Source organism: Pempheris klunzingeri, chromosome 6, assembly GCF_042242105.1.
Source record: "Pempheris klunzingeri isolate RE-2024b chromosome 6, fPemKlu1.hap1, whole genome shotgun sequence".
Taxonomy (NCBI): Eukaryota; Metazoa; Chordata; class Actinopteri; order Acropomatiformes; family Pempheridae; genus Pempheris; species Pempheris klunzingeri.
In genome coordinates, this window is record NC_092017.1 from 27,706,522 (window position 1) to 27,729,609 (window position 23,088).

Here is a 23,088-nt window from a genome sequence, read left to right on the forward strand (position 1 = left end):
GATGTCACACACGACAAAAGGCACTCAGAACACAGAGGAGCTTATTGGTAGGAAGGGTAATTGAAATAAATCAGACGAGACAGCGAGTCCGATGGTGACGGTGTGGCGGGTGGGAGGGAGAGAGGTGAGGAGGGGGGAGGAGGAGGAGGAGGAGGAGAGGACGGGGGAGGAGGAGGAGAGGAGTGAGCACGCAAGAGAGAGAAAAATAACATTGATGCTTCACAACTGAGACGGCCGACTCGGGAAATGAGAGGCGTAATTGACCGTGACAGAGGGCCGGGCAGAACGGGATGAGGTGTGTGTATCTGTGTGTATCTGTGTGTGTGTGTGTGTGTGTGTGTGTGTGTGTGTGTGTGTGTGTGTGTGTGTGTGTGATGAGATTCATGAAAGCATCTTGGTAAAAACCTCCTGAAAACACCAGGAGGAAGATTCTTTGGTGACACTTTTGTTCTTTCAGTCCAGTCTTACTAAATATTAAAGGGGCCTTTATGTTAAAGAGGCTCATTTTAAAGAATTCCTGTTGTATCTATTAATATATCTCATCTTATTTTAGTGAGCTCCCTCTTTTCTGTCCCACTGATACATTCATTCAGCATAAAGGGCTGGAAGTGGTTCAAAGATTTCCAATATCATCTCAGATACTGACTCTTGACTGAGATGACGGTTCATGAACAATGTTTTTTTTTTAAAAATAAAATCCATTTAAACAAAAAGAAAAATATATTCTGATACAAATCTTTGGTTTTATTTTTCAGCTCTTTGTTGTCTGTTAATATAAAACGTTCAAATGTAAACCTTCAGATAACCAGACCATTTTTTATCGATCGCCGTCAAGCTGAAGGGAAACTCAACATTTCCTGCAGATGTGTCAGATTAAAAGTCTAGAGATTAAGATTAAGTTACTAATAGAGAGCAGGAAATGTGAAATCTCTGCAAAGTAAACTACCGACACGTATCTTTAGAGTCTATATTCTGTTTATTTCATTTCTCTTTCTTTAACTGTTTGCTTCGTGTCTTTGACCTTTCCTCACTGTGGGATCAATAAAAAGTGATCTTATCTCATCCTGTGTTTATGTTTTTGTCCTTCTACTTCTTCTAACGTGAAGAACAGGACACAGCTGTGATGAGCTGAATCAGTGTGGAGACGCTGGAACAGGAGAAGAGTCACCTGGGATATGTTTACCTGCTCTGACAGCTTCCTGTACATTATGTGAATGTGTGTGGTAGAACAGAAGCCTGCAGGTATGACGGATGGATGCTGTCTGCTCATTCACCGACGTGTGGAAGGAGACGGAGAGATAAAGGAGGGCGATGATGATGAGAGGCGACGGATGCATCATCTCTGCACACGCTGGGCAAGAAGAGCAAAACTCTTGAGGGAAGAGTGGAAGATCAGAGATGAGCAGAGAGACTGCTGAATGATGAAGAAGGGTGGCGGCCATCACTCCCGGCGCAGTCGTAAAATTAGCATATAATTGTGCTCTGCGCCTCATTTTCATTTGTTCGCTCTACCTCATACACAGACACTCTAGTCACTCCTCCTCTCCTCCTGGGCCCAGTCGACATGTCTCACTTCCTTTCCTCTGAAGAAGAAGAAGAAGAGGAGCACCAGCTAATAGAAGCACAACCCTAATCCTCCTCTTCCTCCACCCACAGCTCTCTGTTGGTTATTTATCTGGACCTGCAGACTGAGAGCTTTTTAATGACACTCACTGCTGGTGGACTAATATGATGTCAGGCTTTCCACTGGGGCTCGTCCACCCCGCACACGAGGGGCGGAGGGGTGGAGGGGTGGAGGGGGGGGGACACTTTTCAAAGTCACCTCCATGTAAATGAACTCGCTCACAGTCTGCTTCATCTCTGTAATTACAACACTTTGGTTGTGTCACTTTTTTATGAAGTTTTCTGAGAGCTCATTCTTCTTCCTCGCTCTTTATTAAAAGTTCATCTTCTACCCTTTTTTTTTGTAGGATTCTCTCTTCTGTTCTCCAGACAGAAAGAAGTTAAATAAAGGACACCAGGTGATGGCGGATTACCTCTCACACACACACACACACACACACACACACACACACACACAGCCTGACATCAATCAACAAACACAGTGGGGCTCTAATCAGATACACACCATGCAACCCTGTTTCGTCCTCTTTCATCTCAGAGGATGAAAGAATTCGATATCTCTGGTTGAAGAAACAGAGATAAAGATGAGGAGGAAGGAAGCAGAGACAAGAGATGGAGGTGACAAACTAAGTGTGGGTGAAGACAGACAGACAGACACACACACACAAGAAAAAAAAACCAATGGAGAAATGTTAAGGAGGGACGACACAGAAGAGCTGGAAGCCTGGAATCTAATGTGGGGAGTGGGTGAAATCTAAAAAGCAGCTCCTGACAGGTAGAGACGGAGAGTGAAGAATGAAATAAAGACGAAAGACATTGGAGATGGAGGGAGTGAACGAGGCACAGACAGACAGACAGACAGACAGACAGACAGACAGACAGACAGGTCTGTAGCTGGCCAGGTGAACAGGTGAGTGTCACTGATAATTACAGTGAGGACTTTCCACTGGCTGCCACCTGTCAGGTCTGACCTTTCTGAGGGCTCACACACACACACACACACACACACACACACACACACACACACACACACACACACACACACACACACACACACACACACACACACACACACACACACACACACACACACACACACACACAACCCAGGCATCAACACACGTCTGTTCATTCCAGTCATTTTTTTAGATTTAGTATCAGTCCGCTTTATCACACGTTGGATCACAGTAAAAATTACAGATGTGGAAGAAGAAAACAACCTGTAAACCTACCATTAGTTTCTAATTACTATGTTTTAATGTCATCAGACTGACAGCCGACTGATTATTGCCTATTAACATTGATGGTTAACTAACTTGTGAAGGTGCAGATTTGGCGCAGGGAGACGGTGATCAGCAGGAAGTATTTTGAAAGCAAACATCTGAACTCACTGGGAAGCTCAAACTGTGTGTAAACTCTAATTAGGGACTTTGGTTGTACAACAACATATTATAGAGATAAAGATGCAGCTTGCACACAGCTGTAGTCAGTAGTCATATAAAGACTGAGGATGCAAAACATTAAGAGTCGCTGTGAGGCCAGTGAAGATTCACACCTTCAGTATAAAACCTGTGAAACTGAATGCAGCCCAGTACGACAGCTCAGCAACAATCAGTCCTGATGTGAGGACATGAGGAGCTCAGTATAATGTGATGTAGGTCTGAAAACCTGGAGGTCATTTACAGGTTTGACGTGGTTTTTTCCTTGTGGTGCAGTGAAGGACCAACGAGAAACAGAGGGGCTGCTCAGATGTGGATGTACAGCGAGAAAAGAGTCCAAACAATATTCAGGATTCACACTCAGTGTTCAGAGGCCATTAGAGGGAACAGCTGCGGTGTTTGTGCAGGTGTTACGTAAGACGGAGCTCCAACCTGAGGCTGCGGGAGCGCGGTCTCATGGCGGGGGAGCGGCGTCCCTCCTCGTCTGTGATGCTCTCGGAGCTGAAGTGCTTGGTGAGGAAGTGCAGCTCGTCTGGAGTGGGCTGGAAGGGCAGCTGGTGCAGCTTCTCCTGAGATGAACAGGAGGACTGTGAGAGGAGGAGCACAGAGGGAGCACAGATTACAAACAGCACTGGAGCTACTGCGGGGTTAGGCTGGAGCTAGGCTGGAGCTAGGCTGGAGCTAGGCTGGAGCTAGGCTGGAGCTAGGCTGGAGCTAGGCTGGAGCTAGGCTGGAGCTAGGCTGGAGCTAGGCTGGAGCTAGGCTGGAGCTAGGCTGGAGCTAGGCTGGAGTTAGGCTGGAGCTAGGCTGGAGCTAGGCTGGAGCTAGGCTGGAGCTAGGCTGGAGCTAGGCTGGAGCTAGGCTGGAGCTAGGCCAGGACTGGGGCTAGTCCGGCTCAGGCGAGGGCAGGCGAGTTAGTTAGAGGAGAGGACGGAGTCTACGTTTTCCTCCCTGTACCTTAAAGGGACACTCTCTTTAGCCCCTGATGGTGTCGACATCATGGAGAGAATCCTCTTAGTTTAACCAGAAACAGCTGTTATATCTGTGTCTTCAAAGCCACCAGACAAAAACAGCTGTTTTACTTTGCAGGAACACAGGAGTTGTGGGAGTTTGTGTGTTGAACAAACCCTTTAAAACACTTTTCCTTCTGGTGTTAAACACTTTACAGCGTGTGCAGCGACAGCACTGTGGTCCTGTCCTCCTCTTCCTGAAACTGACAGGCGGTGATACTAACGACATTACAGTATGGACGAGTATCTGACTTTTAAATCACTGGATTCTGATCATGAGGCTCAACAGCTACTGGAGATTTTGTGTGTTCAAACATCTGAATCTAAACTGGACTATTATTATTATTATTATTGGTTTAATTAGACATGTGAAGACACATCCCCGCTGCTCTGACAGCATTTAAAGGACTCTATTTTTCATGATATACAGAGCTTAACACATGTATCAGACCTCCACCCAGTGGAAGGTGTTTCCCTCCCCTGCCCTAAATTAACAGTATTGCTGATTACCAGATTATTTCTTTAGTTCCTGTGATGGTTAACCTCCAGTATGTGCAGCTCTTTAATCACAATGATGGATCTGAAATGATGGAAAAGGAATCTGGAGTAGAGGAACTGATGGACTGGACAAGTCAGAGTCCAGACTAGAATCCTATCGAACAGATCTGGGATTTATTGGATTAAAAAATAGATCACACACTAATTTAATCCTAAACAAGTCTGAGGGAACAGCTGGGAACTATTTGGAGCTCAATAACAAAAGAGACGGTGGAAAAGTCCATGAAAACAATCAGGGAGGTCAAACTAGATATTAAGATTTCTGGTTCAAACATGTGAAGAAGGACTATTTAGTTGTTCCACTTTGTTATTTGCCTAATAAATAATAATACAATGTTTAATTAGAAACAAGTTTTTGACAGATTTCTAAAATATTTGTGTTTTCTCCTTTTTATAACAGCTGGTCTGTTAAGCTCTGGCTGTTATATATTAAAAAAGGAAACTGCCTCTGTATTCATCCCACTTTTAGCCTCCATGTCTGGACACCTTTGACGTGTTAATGAATAATTACTGGGCACAGAGGGAACATAAGAAGAATCAAACCAGGCCTGGCTCTGAGTAAACACAGCCTCACGGTACCGGCAGGCTGGATGAACCCGTTAAGAGCTCTGACGGAGGGTTAACTGGGCTCAGTGCCTTTGAAGCACGCTGAGCCTCATTCCACAGAGAAGCCGCTCACCGGGGGATTCAGGGGGGAGATGGAGGAACAGGGGGGAGGTAAAGGAGAAGCAGAGGGATTAGATCAGAGGGACTTGTCTGTATGGCCCTGGGACTGAAGGACGGACAGACGGGATAAACAGACGAGGAAGCTGAAGTGCACCTGAGGGCATCAGAGGGGAGGAAAGTGAGGAGGGAGAGGTGGGAGAGCAAGGGAACACATCACAGCCGAGGGGGATTTAGACGGTCTGCTGCTTTTGGGCTGCAGCCAGTGATTATTGTCATTACAGATGAATCTGTCGATCGTTTTTCTGTCAATCAATCAGCTGTTTAGTCCAGAAAATGACTTATTTTGTCCACAACCCAAAGATGTTCACTTTACTGTCACAGCGGAGCAAAGAAAGCAGAAGGTATTCAAGCTTCAGAACTATTAACTGATTAAAATAGATGCAGATTAAATTAATAGTTGACAGCTAATCACTAAATGGTTGCAGCAGCGAAGCCAAAGGGAGAATGCACATATAATAACTACGTACATAAGGTGTAGCAGAGATATTTACCGAGACGGTGGAGCTGGGAGTGTTGGTGCCATAGCCGGAGGAAGGCAGCGAGGCCAGAGACCAGCGCCTGCCATCCGTCCTGGGAGAGAGAGAGAGAGACGAAAGACATCAGACCTCCTGTTTTTAAAATCAATATTTCAGCACATATTCTCTATAACATCCACATGAAGGAGGCGCAGCACCATCACAGGCAGCGGAGGAGGTGTTGGCAGCTGAAGGAGGGAAAACGCAAACACAACATGGGATCAGAGGTGCAGGCGAAGCCATGAGGAGGATCCACTGAGACTCTGCAGGTGAAGCATGATGGGAGTCCACATCCCACAGCCACTCTGACCATTTCATTGAGTGGAAGAGCAAACAAACAGGGGGAAATTCGTTGGGGACTATTTTCAGAGGCGGATTAATCCACTTTTGGTGCCCTAGTGAGAGTTTGGGGCTGCAGGAGGGTGTGTGTGTGTTCATGGAGATGAAGGAACATGTCTGCCAGACGACAATGTAGCTCTTTGGCACCGAAGAAGAAGATGAATGAGCCTGTGATACACACACACACCTTCATGAGATTTGTTGACAATAAGAAAATATAAAATCTCACAGCCGTATCCTTATTTCTTAATGTTTTGTGACCTCTCTCCCCACTTTTTAGATTCTCCAGCGGTGTCACAGAGGTTCAGTCAGAGGTGGAAGACATGGTTCCTCTTTTAAAGCTGATTCATGGACAAAGTGTTCGGCAGCAGAAGAGAGAGGTGCTTCCTATTGATGTCATTCAGAGTGTGTGTGTGTGTGTGTGTGTGAGCTCAGCCATGCAGGACGGAGGGCAGGGAGGTGGAGGCAGGAGAGAGGGGAGGGGGGAGGAAGAGGGTCTGAGGTCAAAACTGAGAGGTTACCTGTCAGCCCTGTGTCCGTGACTGTGAGGGAGACAAGACAGTGGTTTTCTTTTTATAGCTGTCAGTGATGTGACACACACACACACACACACACACACACAGCCTGTCCCGATCCTCACACCTCATGTTTTAACTTTTTGAACAGTTAAAAAAGGTCACAAGTGATGAAACAACTGATTCAAAGCAAACACACACACACACCTGTTAAAGACTTCAGCGGCTACAAGGGGCTGATTACATTCATATAACAATAATTATATTATTAGAATAACATAACACATAGTTAACATAATAATAATCTTATTATAGGAGAGAAAAAATCCATTATTATTTCACCTGGATTGTTTTCACAGTAACATTTCGGCCCCAGCGTCCACACATATTAAAGCAAATAAACTAAATTTGAAATATTTTTTCAGCACTCTGGAATAATGCAGTTTATTAGCAGGTGATTTTTATTTAATTCCTGCAGCTTTTAGACAAAAAAAAAAGATTCCTGCTATTATAAGAAACAGAATTCAAACCAAACTTGATGCTTCTAAGCACAGAAATGACAAAACGAGTCTGTTATTTAGTCACAACATCAGAATCATCATCTCCTAAACATAAGACTAACCCCGGATGTTTCCACAGAGAAAAACAAAAGAGATTTGATTCTCCTCAACCGGCCAGCGAGCCGTCGTTCCAGCCTCCACCACACGGTGGCGCCGCCGTGCTGCCGTCTCCGTGTGCGGCGGCTGACCTCAGCGAAGCCGCCGCACACGGAGACGGCGGGTTTCCACTTCAGATCGACATTAATGCTGCTGCGCCGCCGCCACACTGCGCTTGATGATGTTGTCATGGAAATAGCCCGGGGGGGAGGTGGGAAAGGTGCGTTGCCATGGAAACATCATCACCATCATCATCATCATCATCATCTCAATGAAGGGCCTCTCTGAGAATTTCTTCACATTTTATCCAACTTTTAGGGAAGATTCAACATCTTTTGGTCTTGGATTTAAAATCACTCGAGTGCCTGAGTGTGTGTGCATCTGTCTGACACACACACACACACACACACACACACACACACACACACACACACAACCCAGGCATCAACACACACACACTCTTCCTCCCTCTCTCCCCCCTCAGTAATTACTATCCGAGCTGAGAGCCCAGACAGATAAGGGGTTTATTAATCCCAGTTTGAGTGACAGCCTTAGAGTGATCATCTGCCTCCTCATCAGCTCACACACTATCATCATCGGCGGCAGCAGCTCGCCTGTCGAGGCCACTGAGCCGTTTGACAGCGTTCAAACGATATCTACATTAAAAGCTCGACGACAGCTCAGGACACAATGTCTTCACTTCCTGTCTGATTATGTGCTTCAGTTTGATTTTATCCCCCACAAAGGGTCCTGGTGGACGTGCTAAACTGTAAAGTGCCCTGCTGCCTTTTTGTGACTGCGTGCTTTACTAACAAAAGATTTAAGGCTGCAACTGACGAGTATTTTCATTGTTGATTGTCATAAACTGGTGAAAAATGTCCATAAATGTTTCCCAAAGCCAAAGAAATTCAGTTTACTGCGACAAAAGAGGAAAGAAACCAGAAAATATTCACATCTAAGAAGTTAAAATCCCTAAAAATGACTAAAACCAATTAATCTACTATCAAAACAGCTGATTAATCTAATAGTTGATAACTAATCGATGAATTATTGCAGCTCTGGTGTCATTTGAAAGGTTTTGATCATGGTGCAGACACTATAACTGAGCTCCAACATATACAGAATATAATAAATAAAATATAAAATAAAGAGAAAGCTGCTGATTCTGCTCCAGATCAGCCTGGAAGGGATTCAGAGATTAACAAATGTTTTATTTTAAGCCCAGTTTTAAACAGAGTGTGTGACCATCAAACACACACCTGCACACATCTGAGTGTGTGTGTGTGTGTGTGTGTGTGTGCCTCACCTGCGTGCAGGAACAAAGGAGAAGTGTGCAGCTGTGTTGGGGGAGAAGTTGCGGGGGCTGTCCAGTGGGCTGGTGCCTGAGAGACAGACAGAGAAACAAACAACCGCTGTAACCTGTTGTTTCCTTCAGCACATGATCAGCTGACAGAGTCATACACTGTGTGCACACAATCAATCACAGCTTATTAGGTCCTGCCATAAAGTGCATCATCATTTCACCTGCATTGATGGGACGGACAGAAACACCTGTTGGAGTAATGCAGCAGCAGCAGCAGCCTCCAGACTGATCACACAGATCAATCACACCTCACTTAAACAGCTTCACAGACACAGTGAACATCAGGAGGACTGCTGCATTAGACTGCATTAGCTTTAGCTCTGTGTGCCTGATAAACTGCCCACTGAGGGTGTATTACACTATGCAAATGAGGAAATAACGGCTGGGTGTTAAGCGCTCAGGTCTTTCCTTCATCCTCCCTCCATTTAGCATCTTCAAGAGCAGGGTGAGTGAGCGAGACGCTGGACGGAAGGAGAGGGACATAAGACAGAAAGGCTGCGATGAAGGGCGGAAAGAAATGAGGTGAAGCACCAGGTGGAGCTGAGAAGGAAGGTGGAGGGTAGAGAGACGACAGGCCGGACTAATCTGTCTCCTCCATCCACAGACAGACAGACACAAGTGGATTCAGATAAAGGAGACAGAGAGAATCCTCCAGGCTGAAGAGCAGCAGAGAGGATGAGAGAGGACTAAAACCTGCGTCACGTCCCATATTATCAGTGCTGAATGTGATTTAATATGTTGGTTAACTCAAGTGCATTAGTGTGCAACATGTTTAGTTCACTTCCTGTGCAGCTCTGCAGGAGACAGACATGATAACAGTCTGTAATACCTCCAGGAGCAACACTACAGGAGACAACTAAGAACAATCAGCAGTATGTAGATCCTTTCATCGTCCATATGCTGCACGTTTGTGGACCAAAATCCAATTAGGAAAAAATCTCTCTATTTAAAGTTCAATCCAGAACTATTCTGAATCTAAACGTCCCCAAAACATACTGCAAAGAAAACATGAGCTACAGAGCAGGAACAGGTACAAGTACACACAGTGTGTACTTCAGTACACACAGAATATACTTCAGTACACACAGTATATACTTCAGTACACACAGTATATACTTCAGAATACACAGAATATACCTCAGTACACACAGTATATACTTCAGTACACACAGTATATACTTCAGTATACACAGTATATACTTCAGAATACAGTATATACTTCAGTACACACAGTATATACTTCAGTATACACAGTATATACTTCAGTACACACAGTATATACTTCAGAATACAGTATATACTTCAGTACACACAGTATATACTTCAGTATACACACAGTATATACTTCAGTATACACAGTATATACTTCAGTACACACAGTATATACTTCAGAATACAGTATATACTTCAGTACACACAGTATATACTTCAGAATACACAGTATATACTTCAGTACACACAGTATATACTTCAGTACACACAGTATATACTTCAGAATACAGTATATACTTCAGTACACACAGTATATACTTCAGTATACACAGTATATACTTCAGTACACACAGTATATACAGTATATACTTCAGAATACACAGAATATACTTCAGTACACACAGTATATACTTCAGTACACACAGTACATACTTCAGTATACACAGTATATACTTCAGTATACACAGTACATACTTCAGTACACACAGTATATACTTCAGAATACACAGTATATACTTCAGAATACACAGAATATACCTCAGTATACACAGTATATACTTCAGAATACAGTATATACTTCAGTACACACAGTATATACTTCAGTACACACAGTATATACTTCAGTACACAGTATAAATGATCAGTCTAAGCTTTCTGAATTACTAATGAGATCTATTAACTTTATAGAGCTTCTATATGTTCCAGAGGTTTCTATCGTTCTCTCGTGTGCTGACTGTGGCAGCAGCTGAACCCAACAAACCACAAGAGAAAGATGCTTTTGCTGGTATCAAACTCCAGGATGTGAACACAGTAATGAACCAGCACATCCTGCTGCAGTGTGGAAGAATCACACCTGTATACTTTAAAATATACAGATAGAAACAAGTGGTTATTTGGTTGTTAGAAACTGAAACTTGACGGGACAGATAGGATGTGAAAGGTGAACAAACACTCTGTTCCTGTGTTTCAATACAAAGAGAGAGCATCCACACACACACACACACACACACACACACACACACAGATCTGCTGACACCCAGGAAACAGACGAGCCCCTTCTGAATAACGCTGAGATTATTCAATAAGCACACTGACACATTCATGTATTAATACACTCTGTCTAATGGATACAGATATTCAAGGCCAGTCTACCTGCAGGGAAACAGCGCAGTGTGTGACTAATAATTCAGCAGAAGACACACACACACACTCTCACACACACACACACACACAGATGGGTGGGAGGGTGTGAGCGGAGGAACAGGAGGCGAGAGTATTCGGACATTTCCACATCAATTATGCATTTTCCTCAGCAGCACGTCTGGACAGAGCAGAAAGTCAAATATTAATCTGAGCGTTTGCTTTCTGTCGGATGCCTCTGCCCCTGCCCCCCCCCCCTCTCCTGTCTGTGTGGGTCTGGGGTGCAGAACATGTGCGGTGAAGCCCCGGTGCTATCAGTCACACAGAAGCTTGTTAGTGTCCATCGCCTCACGCCACCCGGTGTTACTGTGCCGGCTTCGCTGAGGCTCCATCTAAGAAGCCCCAGAGGTCTCGGCGGGGCTGTTACCGGGCTCCGTCACTGCACCGTCACGCTCCACCGCTCCAACTGAGGGTACATACATCAGCGTGGGGCTCATTCCCACACTGAGGAACCCATCTCTCAGCTGTGGGGTGTAAATTAGAGTGTGTGTGTGTGTGTGTGTGTGTGTAGGATGGTCAAGGCTTCTCATTTGCATGATAATGTGTTACCGAGGGCTGTGGGATCTCTGTGTCCCAAACCACTTTGGATAAAACACTCCAAGTGTGGAAGTGATGCTTGAATTTAGCGCTGAAACTATCAGACAGTCAACCAGTTAACTGGCTGACTTCAAATGAGGCCAAGCATCCTCTGGTTTGTTTCTTCTTCAGTCTGGTGCCGGCTGCATGACTGGACCTCGCTGGCTGTCGCAGACGCTGCAACAGGTTTCATTTCATTCTCGCCAAAAATAAGAAACATAAAACTGGAGGTTGGAGATGAAGAGTGTGTTTACATACTACATAATGTGACCATGAGTGAACACACTCTTACCACTAAATATATTCTCTAGATGTCGTACAGAAACAAGGATTTTGCCATTTTGTCAATGCAAATGATGAAGATAATAGAAAAACAGGTTCTGCAAGTCAAAATAAGCATAAAGATAGAAATATTTCCAATACAGAGTAAAATGTAGAATGATCTGTTTTAAAAATGAAATGAAAAGTGTGTGCAGGAGACTGAACGTGCAAAGATTAACATGATTCTGACTGATTCTGAAAATCTGCCAATGTTTCTGGATTATTTAACTCCAGTATTGATATCAGTCTCCGGTGAACTGACCAGCTGTGAGCACCTCCACACCTACATGCCAACAGGCAGGAGGAGAATGTCTTATGGCGCTTTTCCACCACCTACTCGGCTCGACTCGACCTGTAGGGTCCTCCACCAGGTGATACTAGGTGTTTTTTAGTACCTCCTCAGCCGGGGTTCTGAGAAAGCTGAGTCGAACTGAAAATGTGACGTCACCAGACTGCAGGCCACCGATTGGCCAATCTGGGAGTGACGTCACTGGATGAGTCATGAGAGCGACTCCAGCGAGACCTGGAAACAGTTTTTATTATTTCTGTGAACGAGGTGAACGGATACACACAAACCAAACACTCCACATCCTTTGTTGTGTTTGTGTTTGTGTCGCATACAAATTACGCCGCTGGAGTTTCGGACATGACGACCCCGCCCACTTTGAGGTGGTACGCTACTGTAATGGAAAACGACCCAAACCGAGTCGAGTCGAGCTAAAACTGTGTGATGGAAAAGCACCATTAGTGTGAAAAGTAAAGCTGCTGTCAGATACTGAAAGTCTTGTAGTGCTTTAAACCTGAAGACAAGGAGGGTCAGAGAGGCTGGAATTAAAACCTCAACCACCTGAGGAACACGGCAGTTTTCTTCTTCTCTACTGACAAATGAGATGATAAACTAGTGGATTTACCAGTAACACGTATAATCTGTCAAACACTGATAAACTGTTTGGATGTTACTCATCAGGTCCTTTGTACGATGCTCAGTTTATTTTAGTTCCACTGACCCATAAAAAGATGGTCCAGGCTGTAAAACGGAGCCGATTTGGTGAAAAGATTCAAAGATTCAAAGCGTTTATTGTCATGTGTACAGTGCAGAAACTGGTTTCCCTGTACAATGAAAATCCACACTGAATGCCAAAGAGTAAAAAAGAAGAGGATAGAATAAAATATAAAAACATATAAATATAAACTACTATTGCTTGACATATAAATATATTTACAAAATGTGCAACTTAACATAAAAAGTCACTGAACCGATGGTAGAAACACCAGCGTGGCTCATTTGTACCTCAGTCTGATGCGCTGCACAGAGAAATTAAATGACTCTTGAATCTGAATAATACTTTGCGCCTCTTGTCAGCTAAAACAATGACTGAGGGTTGTGTTTTGAAAGCGAGCGATGAAGCCGGGGGTGGGGGGTGGGGAGGGGAAATGGAAATCACAGCTGAGGGTACCTGGTAGGCGGTCTCATCACGACAGGCGCAGAAGCTGCTTTGCTGTCACATTTTTTAGAGGGTTTTTGTGACCTACTTTAGCAGAGACCAAGAAATACAGCAGCATATGAGACACATGCAAATGTAATATCTGCTTTGTGCCTCCCCAGTCTCGCTGCCTCGCTGCCTCTCCTGGGAGAGCGGCGGTTGGGATAACAAAATACAGCTATAATTGGGGAGGGGGGGGGATAACTTGTATTTCCTCCAGAGTGTGTGACAAGAAACCGAATATGAGAAAAAGCTTGAATCGCTGCTGTCTCTGTCTCTGCAGATTGTTTGACAGGATTCATCACAAGTCAGAGCACACCGAGCTGCCAATCATCAGCGGCTGGCCTTTGCCAAATAATGGCTGACAGCCAGGGGGGAGGGAGGGGAGGGAGGCGAGTTCAGAGTGGAGAAGGGGTGGTGGGGGGGGGAGGCAAGACAGAAAAGGAGAAGATGTAGTTGGTGAAAAGGTGAAAACGGGACCGAAGGGAAGAGACAATGAAAGTAGACATTATGGAGATGAACAAGTGAAGAAAGGGAGCTAGAGGGAGGGAGGGAGGGGTGAGGGAGGGAGGAGGGGAGAAGATGGATTCATGCACACTTTCGACATTTCATAAAAGTCATTTTTGGAGACGGCTGGTCCTCATCAGCCCCTCAGGATATTAGACTTTGAGGAATCTCCATTTGATTAGCAGTAAATGGCTGTTTGATTGAAACCATGATGAAATCTGTGATTAGGGCCGGAGCAGGAGACTGAGAGGGGGGGGGGGGGCAGATATGAAGATGGGTCTCTGGGAATGACAGGAGAGGTTTTAATGGCCTCCTGTGGTGCATATTAATCAGTTAAATACCAGCCGTGGCTCACACCAGATGAAGGTTTGCGTGGAGGTGACGTTAACGTCAAGGGATGTTCAGCGAACACAGTGAAGAGCCGAGAGCTCAGGTGGGTCTGAAGCTACCGGAGAGGAAAGGAAAAGCAGCAACATCAATTAGTGACATTTAATCTGCAGTGTTTATTTCCTCAGCAGGGTCTGGGACGCAAAAAAGAAAAAGAAAAAGACAGGAGTGTGAGGCACTGGCGGCGGTGTTACCATGGCGACGCAGCTGCCACAGCAGCCTGCACTGCGATAGCGGACGGGGACGGAGGAGGAAAAAAAAAAAGAGGAAGGGGATGAAGGACGGAGCCAAAGGAGGAGTATTACGGATGCTGCACCACAATGTGACCCCCAAACAACCAGCAGACACACACACACACACACACACACACACACACACACACACACACACACACACACAGCATTACTGAGCGGTCCATTGAAAATGTGGTCCACGTCACAAATATCCCATAAAATACAGGTAAGAAACATATGGGGACATCAAGTAACATCTAAGGAGTCATGCAATTGCTAAATTTTCCAAGTATTGATTTTATATTGGGAGGAAATTATGATTAATCACATGTCCACTGAAGTGTACATCATGCATCAGGAGCTAGATTTAAACTAGTGGACTACTACTAATATATCTTTAGGAAATATAAAAAGTTCAAATCTTGTTTTTCATGAATAAAGAAGAATAAAAACACTTCATTATAATTCATGCATGAAAGGGTTAATGTGTGGCGTTTTTAATAAAGGGAGGTTGGAAACACACACACACACACACACACACACACACACACACACACACACACACACAGCCTTGTCTCACCACGTTTTAATATGATATTTAAGTTCTTTTTATCATTTTCCAACAATAAAACTATGTGGAAAGTCTTCATGTTCACATTCTTCCACTCCAACATGTGGAGGAGGAGTTATCAGTGAAATAACTCCATGTTTGACTGAGAGCTATAATATTTTGTATTTATTAAGTCCTTGGGAGGTTAGAACTAGCTGGACAAAACTTATTAAACCAAAAGAAAGTGTGTGTGTGTGTGAGTGTGTGTGTGTGTGTGTGTGTGTGTGTGTGTGTGTGTGTGTGAGTGTGAGTGTGAGTGTGAGTGTGAGTGTGAGTGTGTGTGTGTGTGTGTGTGTGTGTGTGGTGACTGTCAGGTTGGTGAGCTCCATTATTTCCAGAGCAGGAAATGAGATGTGTGTGAGTGTCTGTCAGCTGAGGACTAATACACTGTTAACTAGGATCTCTCTCTCTCTCTCTCTCCCTGTCTCTCTCTCTCTCTCTGTCTCCCTCTCTCTCTCTGTCTCTCTCTCCCTGTCTCTCTCTCTCTCTCTGTCTCTCTCTCCCTGTCTCTCTCTCTCTCTCTGTCTCCCTCTCTCTCTCTGTCTCTCTCTCCCTGTCTCTCTCTCCCTGTCTCTCTCTCTCTCTCTGTCTCTCTCTCCCTGTCTCTCTCTGTCTCTCTCTGTCTCTCTCTCTCTCCCTCTCTCTCTCTGTCTCTCTCTCCCTGTCTCTCTCTCTCTCTGTCTCTCTCTCCCTTTCTCTCTCTCTCTGCCTCTCCCTTTCTCTGTCTGTCTCTCTCTCTCCCTCCCCCTGTCTCTCTCTCTCTCCCTCTGTCTCTCTCTCTCTCTCCGTCTCTCTCCCCCTGTCTCTCTCTCCCTCTCTCTCTGTCTCTCTCTCCCTCTCTCTCTGTCTCTCTCCCCCTGTCTCTCTCTCTCTCTCTCTCCCTCTCTCTCTCTCCCTGTCTCTTTCCCTCTCTCTCAGATATAATTGGTGATATTTTACCATCTTTCTGTCTTTCATATCCATCCCTCTCTCTGTCTCTCCCTCTGTCTCCCCCTCTCTCTCCCCCTCTCTCCCTCTCTCTCTGTCTCTCCCTCTGTCTCTCTCTCTTCCCATTCAGTCACTGTCACCAATCCACTTTTATTCCGCCCCCCCCCCAATCTATAGTTCGACTCGCTCCCCTTCAGTCACCATCAATCAATATCACTATTATTCATCCCTGTTCCATCCCTCCCTCGCTCTCTATTCGGGGGGTGAGTGGGTGGGTCGTAGGGGGGCGGTGGGGGGGGGTTTGAGTGCTTGTCGTACATGCCGTCAAGCATGTTTGACAAAAATCCTGTCAGCGCACATTTCATCTGTCACCACACGCAAATAATGAATAACGTGCACAGAGCTGCAGCACACACACACCCAATGTGTGTGTGTGTGTGTGTGTGTGTGTGTGTGTGTGTGTGTGTGTTTCAGTTGGTATTTTATGAGCTGAAATCAACAATTATCATTTCAATAATAGATCAGCTGTATTCAAACTGCTTGTTTTTACAGGACCAACAGTTTAAACCCCAAAGATTTTCAGCTACGAGGATATAAAACGTAGTTAATCCTCACGTTTATGAGGCTGGAAGCAAGGTAAAGGTTTTTACTGTCTCCTTCATAATTGACTAGAACATTTAGCCAATTATGCAAATCATTTTCTGTTGATCCAGAAAAGATCAAGTTACTTTGGAGTCACCTGGCAAACTGGGAAGGTGCAATTAGAGCCTAACAAACGCTGCTTGTCTTGTCTTGTCGGGGTCTGAGGCAGATACGGCCAGGGTTTTATTTTTCAATCAATCAATCAATTAATCAATCAATCAATCCAAGAAGAGCGCATGGTGAAAGTTTGACGATGTTATTTAGAGGGAAACGTGTCCAACCAACTGAGGTCATTTTTAAAGATCACAGCGTCACATCAGCTCAGTGTGCAGCCTGAGCTGTTAATTGGGCTTTGTTGGTGTGTGTGTGTGTGTGTGTGTGTGTGTGTGTGTGTGTGTGTGTGTGTGTGTGTGTGTGTGTGTGTGTGTGTGTGTGTGTGTGTGTGTGTGTGTGTGTGTGTGTGTGTGTGTGTGTGTGTATGTGTGTGTGTGATAGCAAACAACATGACTCCGTGTAACGAGGCTCACCTGCTGTCACCTCACACACACCTTTCAGCAGGTGACGGACTAATGAACACCTTCAGCTAAGTTATTATTGTTCATTTTTCATTATTACTGCTGCGCTAACGATGGGGCCTGAGGACGGTGATGGCGGCTGTCTGTCTTCGTCTGTCTGTCCATCCCGACAGACGATGACTCCCCGTGTGGTCTACATCTGTTCAATCAGTGTGGTCTAATAACCTTTTATCTTTAAACCACAGTTTAAGGGCCACAGACTGGATGTGAGAAGTGGGTTATGGACTTCTGTTTTGAAGCCTTGAGTTTGGCGTTTTGGCCGTCGCCATCTTGTTTTTTTGGAGCCAGAAGTGACCATATTTGGATGCCTGCTTCCTGGTGTATTTTCCACTAAATGGGACCATGATTTACTAAATGCAGACTGAAGAAGACTGTAAACTAGAGACTGAGACCAGAAAACGTTCACTGAGCTGATAAATCAGGAGAGAAGTCTTCCATCCAATCAGACTTCTGTTTGGAGCCAGTGGCTTTTCAGATCAGGAAGCTGGATCCACTTCTTTAATACAGTCTGTGACGGTGTTAGAGGAGGTGCGTGGATGTGTGTGTGTCTCTTTTCTTACCTGTGTGTCCATGCAGAGGTGAGTGTGGTCGGGGGAGGGTGGGAGAGGTGCTGGACGTCACAATCAGGCTCTTCCTGTTGCTCGTCCGACAGCTGAGGACAGAGACCAAACTCAATTCACTGAATTTAATAATAATAACTTCAGGTTTTAAATCAAGTCCACAGAACAGCTGGTATCTGCGTAGCGTCTATAAGAGCTGTGAGGAGCTTTGCAATGAACCCACACAGATGATTCTGGCTTCTCTGAACGTTACCAGTCACTACTCAGACACACACTGGAACAAAAACACACACTTTCACCTCACACACAATCTCATGAATGTCATTTGTTTCCAAAAATGGCCAAACAGCCCCTGCAGCTCTGCGTCAGGAGACACACACACACACACACGTGATCACACACACATTAGACAGCGTGTGCATGTCTGTGTGTGTGTGTGTGTGTGTGTGTTTCACCGAGGCGAGAGCTGTCCGTCCTTCACACCAGAGGACGACGACGGCGGCGACGACACGCCAAGACGTCAGATAGTCAGAATCACAGCTGCCATCGTGTGACACAACCACCGGCTTCACTTCACCCTCAGCAAGTCAAAGACAGAACTCTGGTTTCTTTACATTTGCTTTATATGCCAAGATCTCAATGTTCCTCCAACATGTAGACTGTCGTCTGTCTCAGACGTCTGCAGGACGAGCCGTACGCTGCTGGTCTTTTCTTTTGGTTTCACTCATTGCCCTTTTATTCTACACTGTACGTGCCGTTGTTGTGCAGCTGATGCCAGTCTGTATACCACTCCAGCTTTCGATTAGATTAGATATCGTTTATTGATCCCTCAGTGGGGAAAGTTTGCTGTTACAGCAGCTCAAAGGGGAAACAGACTAAAGCACACAGTTAAAGAAATAGAAAGTTAAATATAATATATACAGAGGAGAAACCCCTATATACACAAAGAAACAATTATATACACAATAATTACAAAAAAAAAAATCATTTCATAAACAAAGATGATTTCATTTGGTTTGAGAAATGTTTATTTGCTGCCATCAAAGGAATTGTTAAATATATAGATGAGGCTCCCCTGTTATTAGTCCCAGACCGACACTGTAATATCACAACACCGACTCACTGTCAGATACTGTCAGCTTGTTACTGCAGGACGCGGACGTTTAAAGACCAAACCATGCCAACATCATCATTTCTACATGAGGACAAGTAGAGTTTCACTGCTGTCGCAAAGACAACCAGAAATATTCCACCGCCTGTCTGCTGTAACTGTCACCACTGCTCCTCTCAGAGAAGCTCCGGAGAAAATGATCGAACCGCGATAAATCAGAATAAACCACCTGGTTGTATTAATAAATAAGCATGTTTTATCATTTACTGATAAAGTAACACTACTAACGTTGCTGCTAGCAGCCTGATATGTAGGCAATCAGCATCCTAATAATAAGTATTGACCTTTTTATCTTATATATTTCACTGAGGGTGTTGAAGCACCCGGACGCGTCCTGTTTCTAAGTTTTATCTGATGTTTTGTTGTTTTTATAACTTGACGATGAGAGACACATTTCGTTTCATCTGAAATAATGTACGACATTAAACGTTAAGTCTAGAAATGGGTTTTTTGTTTTTGTCGGTGATTTGAGCTTTTTGAAAACACCCCTCCTCCTCCTCCTGCTCCTCCTCCTGCTCCTCCTCCTCCTCCTCCTCCTCCTCCTCCTCCTCCTCCTCCTCCTCCTCCTCCTCCTCCTCCTCCTCCTGCTGCTGCTCCTCTTCATCTCCGCTGGAGTGGTGCATTAGAAAATGTCGATTCAGGCCCCACCGCTAATGGCTGAGCGGTGGTGATGGTGGTGATCCTGCGGTGAAGTGGTGAGACTTCACCCCCCCTCTGGGCTGAGACGACCGTGTGTGTTTGTTGTGCACAAAAACATGCTGGTGGAGAAAAGAGCAATCTGCTTTAAAGCTGCGACACCCGTCCCTAGACAGAAGGGAAGAGGAGGAAATGAAGCGGGAGTCTTCACGCCTAACAGCTCCAGCACACCCACAGGTCGACCTCGCAGGATTTTTTCCACTTTGTTGTTTGCTCTGAAGCTCAGAGTGTCCGTAATGACTTGAGGCGAGGCTTGTTACATTCACAGGAAAAACGACAGATGGAAACGGAGGCTGTGACGAGGCCTTCAGGTACACTGGGGTAATGTCTTTCTAAAGTAACACATCTCTACAGCTGCCACCTCTCCAGTCCAAAGCTCCCTGGCTCCGGAGTACGATACAAGTGAAGATGGATGACACTGTTATTTTCAGTGTATCTCAGAGATGTTCCTCAGGGGGGGGTGCACGCTGAGTCCCGTCCTGTTCATCACATATAACAGTGACATTGTATCACAGCTATGAAAGTACCCATCTCTATGCTAATGATGCCACAGTCTCATATCAGAGCTCCCAGTCAGCCTGGCGACTGAACAGCTGCAGCACAAAGAGCACTTTTAAATCCCCGTCTTGTTTTAAACGCAGAAACAAAAGAGCACATTCATGTCCCAGCTTCCAATCTGTCACAAATATTGATCAGGTCTATGAAAATAAATACGGACTTGAGCGTTTGGATTGCAGAAATACTCTTGTGAACACAACAGAGTACGAACCAATGATCTCTGGGTGAAGCTGAACTTCTTTTATAGAAACTGATCCTGCAGAATATATATATATATGTAAGATATGCATGTCCTTTTTGAATTGTCACAGTCACAAGTTGTCCTTTGTCTGAGCTACCCCTGAAGCAGCACGCTAGTCAGTTCTAGTTAGGGTGTGTCTCCAAAATCTGATAAAGAAGAGAGGCACTCTGAGAGCACAGACCGCCGCCAAAGGCCCGAAGTCTCGTCTTCTATGATCTCCAAGTCTGCAAGCTCAACCTCTGTGCAGCATAAGTCAGGGTATGATTCTAAAATTGAAAGAATTATGTTCAAAACACGTTCTGTTGTACGTCAAGTTGCACCAAACCACTCGCACGGACCAGCAGTTTTTCTGTAATCCAGACAGATACAAAAAAAAAAAAAAAAGGTAATAACACCAGCGTTGAATCTGCAGCCAATCATATGACAAACACATAAATTCTAAGACGAATCTAATATCTGTTCATCTGTAATTTTAAATGTGTGTATGCAGCCCTGCTCTGGGCAGCGTGGCTGACTTTATCTAGTGCCAGTAATGTGAGGAACCAGATTGCTTTGCAGGCTGTTTTCATGTGCTGCTGCTGCTGCTGCTGCTGCTGTTTACTTCTGAGTAATTATTGTGCATGGATTTGGTGGAAGATCAGCGATTCTCAATATCCGGTCCATGCAGTGTTACTGGACTGCAGCCCCCTGCTGAAAATATATTAACTCTGAAGGAATGGACACGCACATGCGCATCCGACAGCCGCTTGCAGTGCCGGCGCACTAACAGCATGTGTGTGTGTGTGTGTGTGTGTGTGTGTGTGTGCTGTTAATTGGCCCATCACATCTGCTGGCTGCAATTATGCAGTCGTGTAAGCGCGGTGTTGCCGACAGGCCGAACCTGCCGGGATGATCACAAGACACACGAAGCGATTAGGGCTGAAAACCTTCAGCGTGACGTCTCTGTTTCAGGTTCTTCGTCTGTGTGCTCGTTCATTTCTATATTTGTCAGGATCGTTTTAGTCTTCAGTCTTCAGGGCTGAGTGGGTGAGAGGATTAGGTAATTACTGCATGTACTGTAACGTAGATACAGCATGCTGTGTGTGTGTGTGTGTGTGTGTGTGTGTGTGTGTGCATCTTGCCATCTGTTGAGATGTGCAGCATCAGCAGTTTGAGCAATAGCATGTGGTCTGCACACACACACACACACACACACACACCTGTCTGAAGGATGAGCTGCCATGTTGGACTTGTGATGTGTGTTTCAAGGAATTTCTTTACTTTACAAGCAGGACTCTTAAAGTTTAGGCAGCATGTGTGTCTGAAACAGGCTGAAACTTTGTCGCAAGTCAAAATTAAAGAACAGATTCTGTTAAATGGGGAATTTTACAGCTTGAAACATCCATTTCTTGCTCCCCTGCAGACACATTCTACATCTTTGTATGTTTGGAGCTGACCTGCTGTGCAATGACTGAAAGACTCTCTGGTAATTAATTGGAATTAATTAACTGGAAGTGTACCAATTCAACACTGCCTCTAATTCCCTTCTAATAGGCACCAAATTAAACTTTACGTTTGCATGAAATGATGAACGAATTCACAGTTAAACATCAGTTCCTTTCTAGGAAGTCACCAGGAAGCTGTAAAGCACATTATAAGATCTGTGCATCAGTTGTTATCTGGTGTTGTTGGAGGAAGTGAAATGTTGAGCTGACGCTGACGGTGACGGTGACGGTGGAGAAAAGCTCAGGTTTCCTCGACAACAAGCAGAGAAAGAAGACAACAGGGAACAGAAGAGAAAGAAAGTGATGAGGAATGATACATGAAAAAAAAGAAGAAGAAGCTTTAACGGGAGGTGACAGTGGGAGCCTGCAGCTCACTGTGAGTCCCACTGAGACGCAGCGCCGCTCGCTGTGCGTAGGTTAATTTACAGCGATTGTCGCTCACTCTGCTGCTGTTTGGAGGCTAATGAACAAAGCTCAGTGGCTGCCTCATGAATATGGATTCACCAGTCTGAACCATCACTAAAGGAAGAGATGGAGCTGAAGAAGCTGGAGTGAGTGTCTGTAGTGAAGACGCAGCAGGACGCAGGAGGGGGGACAAAGTGTGTGTTTGTGCGAGTACGACAGGAAGAATTCAAATATTTGACACCTTAATGACTTTCTGCCTCGGTGGATGATGCTTGTTTCTGCCTTTTACATACAAATGTAGCTGCTGCAGCACTGCTGACAAACTCTGGTTCACTAGTTTCTTTCTCCTGCGGGCCCTTTGGATCCCTGCTGGGAAACATTATGCAGAGCAGACTGAAGGCAGCGTGTGTGTGTGTGTGTGTGTGTGTGTGTGTGTGTGTCTCTCATCACCATCAAAGCAGCAGCCTGTCAGGTAACCACACAGCGACTAAACGCTGTGGATGAACCACAGCCTCTCACTTTTACTACCTTCTCTGGCTGAAGCAGCAGTTTTGG

The 23,088-nt window shown here is 45.0% G+C and overlaps 1 protein-coding gene across 1 annotated transcript in view; it reads right to left on the reverse strand.

The window, feature by feature from the left end:
* The window catches only part of mast2 (microtubule associated serine/threonine kinase 2), a 170,139-nt gene that overhangs the window by 24,609 nt on the left and 122,442 nt on the right, over positions 1-23,088 (reverse strand). Inside the window, exons 5-9 of the mRNA XM_070831728.1 lie at positions 17,979-18,070; positions 8,688-8,763; positions 6,732-6,752; positions 5,848-5,926; positions 3,495-3,649 (exon numbers count right to left, since the gene is read on the reverse strand). Coding sequence (XP_070687829.1) covers positions 3,495-3,649; positions 5,848-5,926; positions 6,732-6,752; positions 8,688-8,763; positions 17,979-18,070 — 423 coding nt within the window. The remainder of the gene's footprint in view (positions 1-3,494; positions 3,650-5,847; positions 5,927-6,731; positions 6,753-8,687; positions 8,764-17,978; positions 18,071-23,088) is intronic.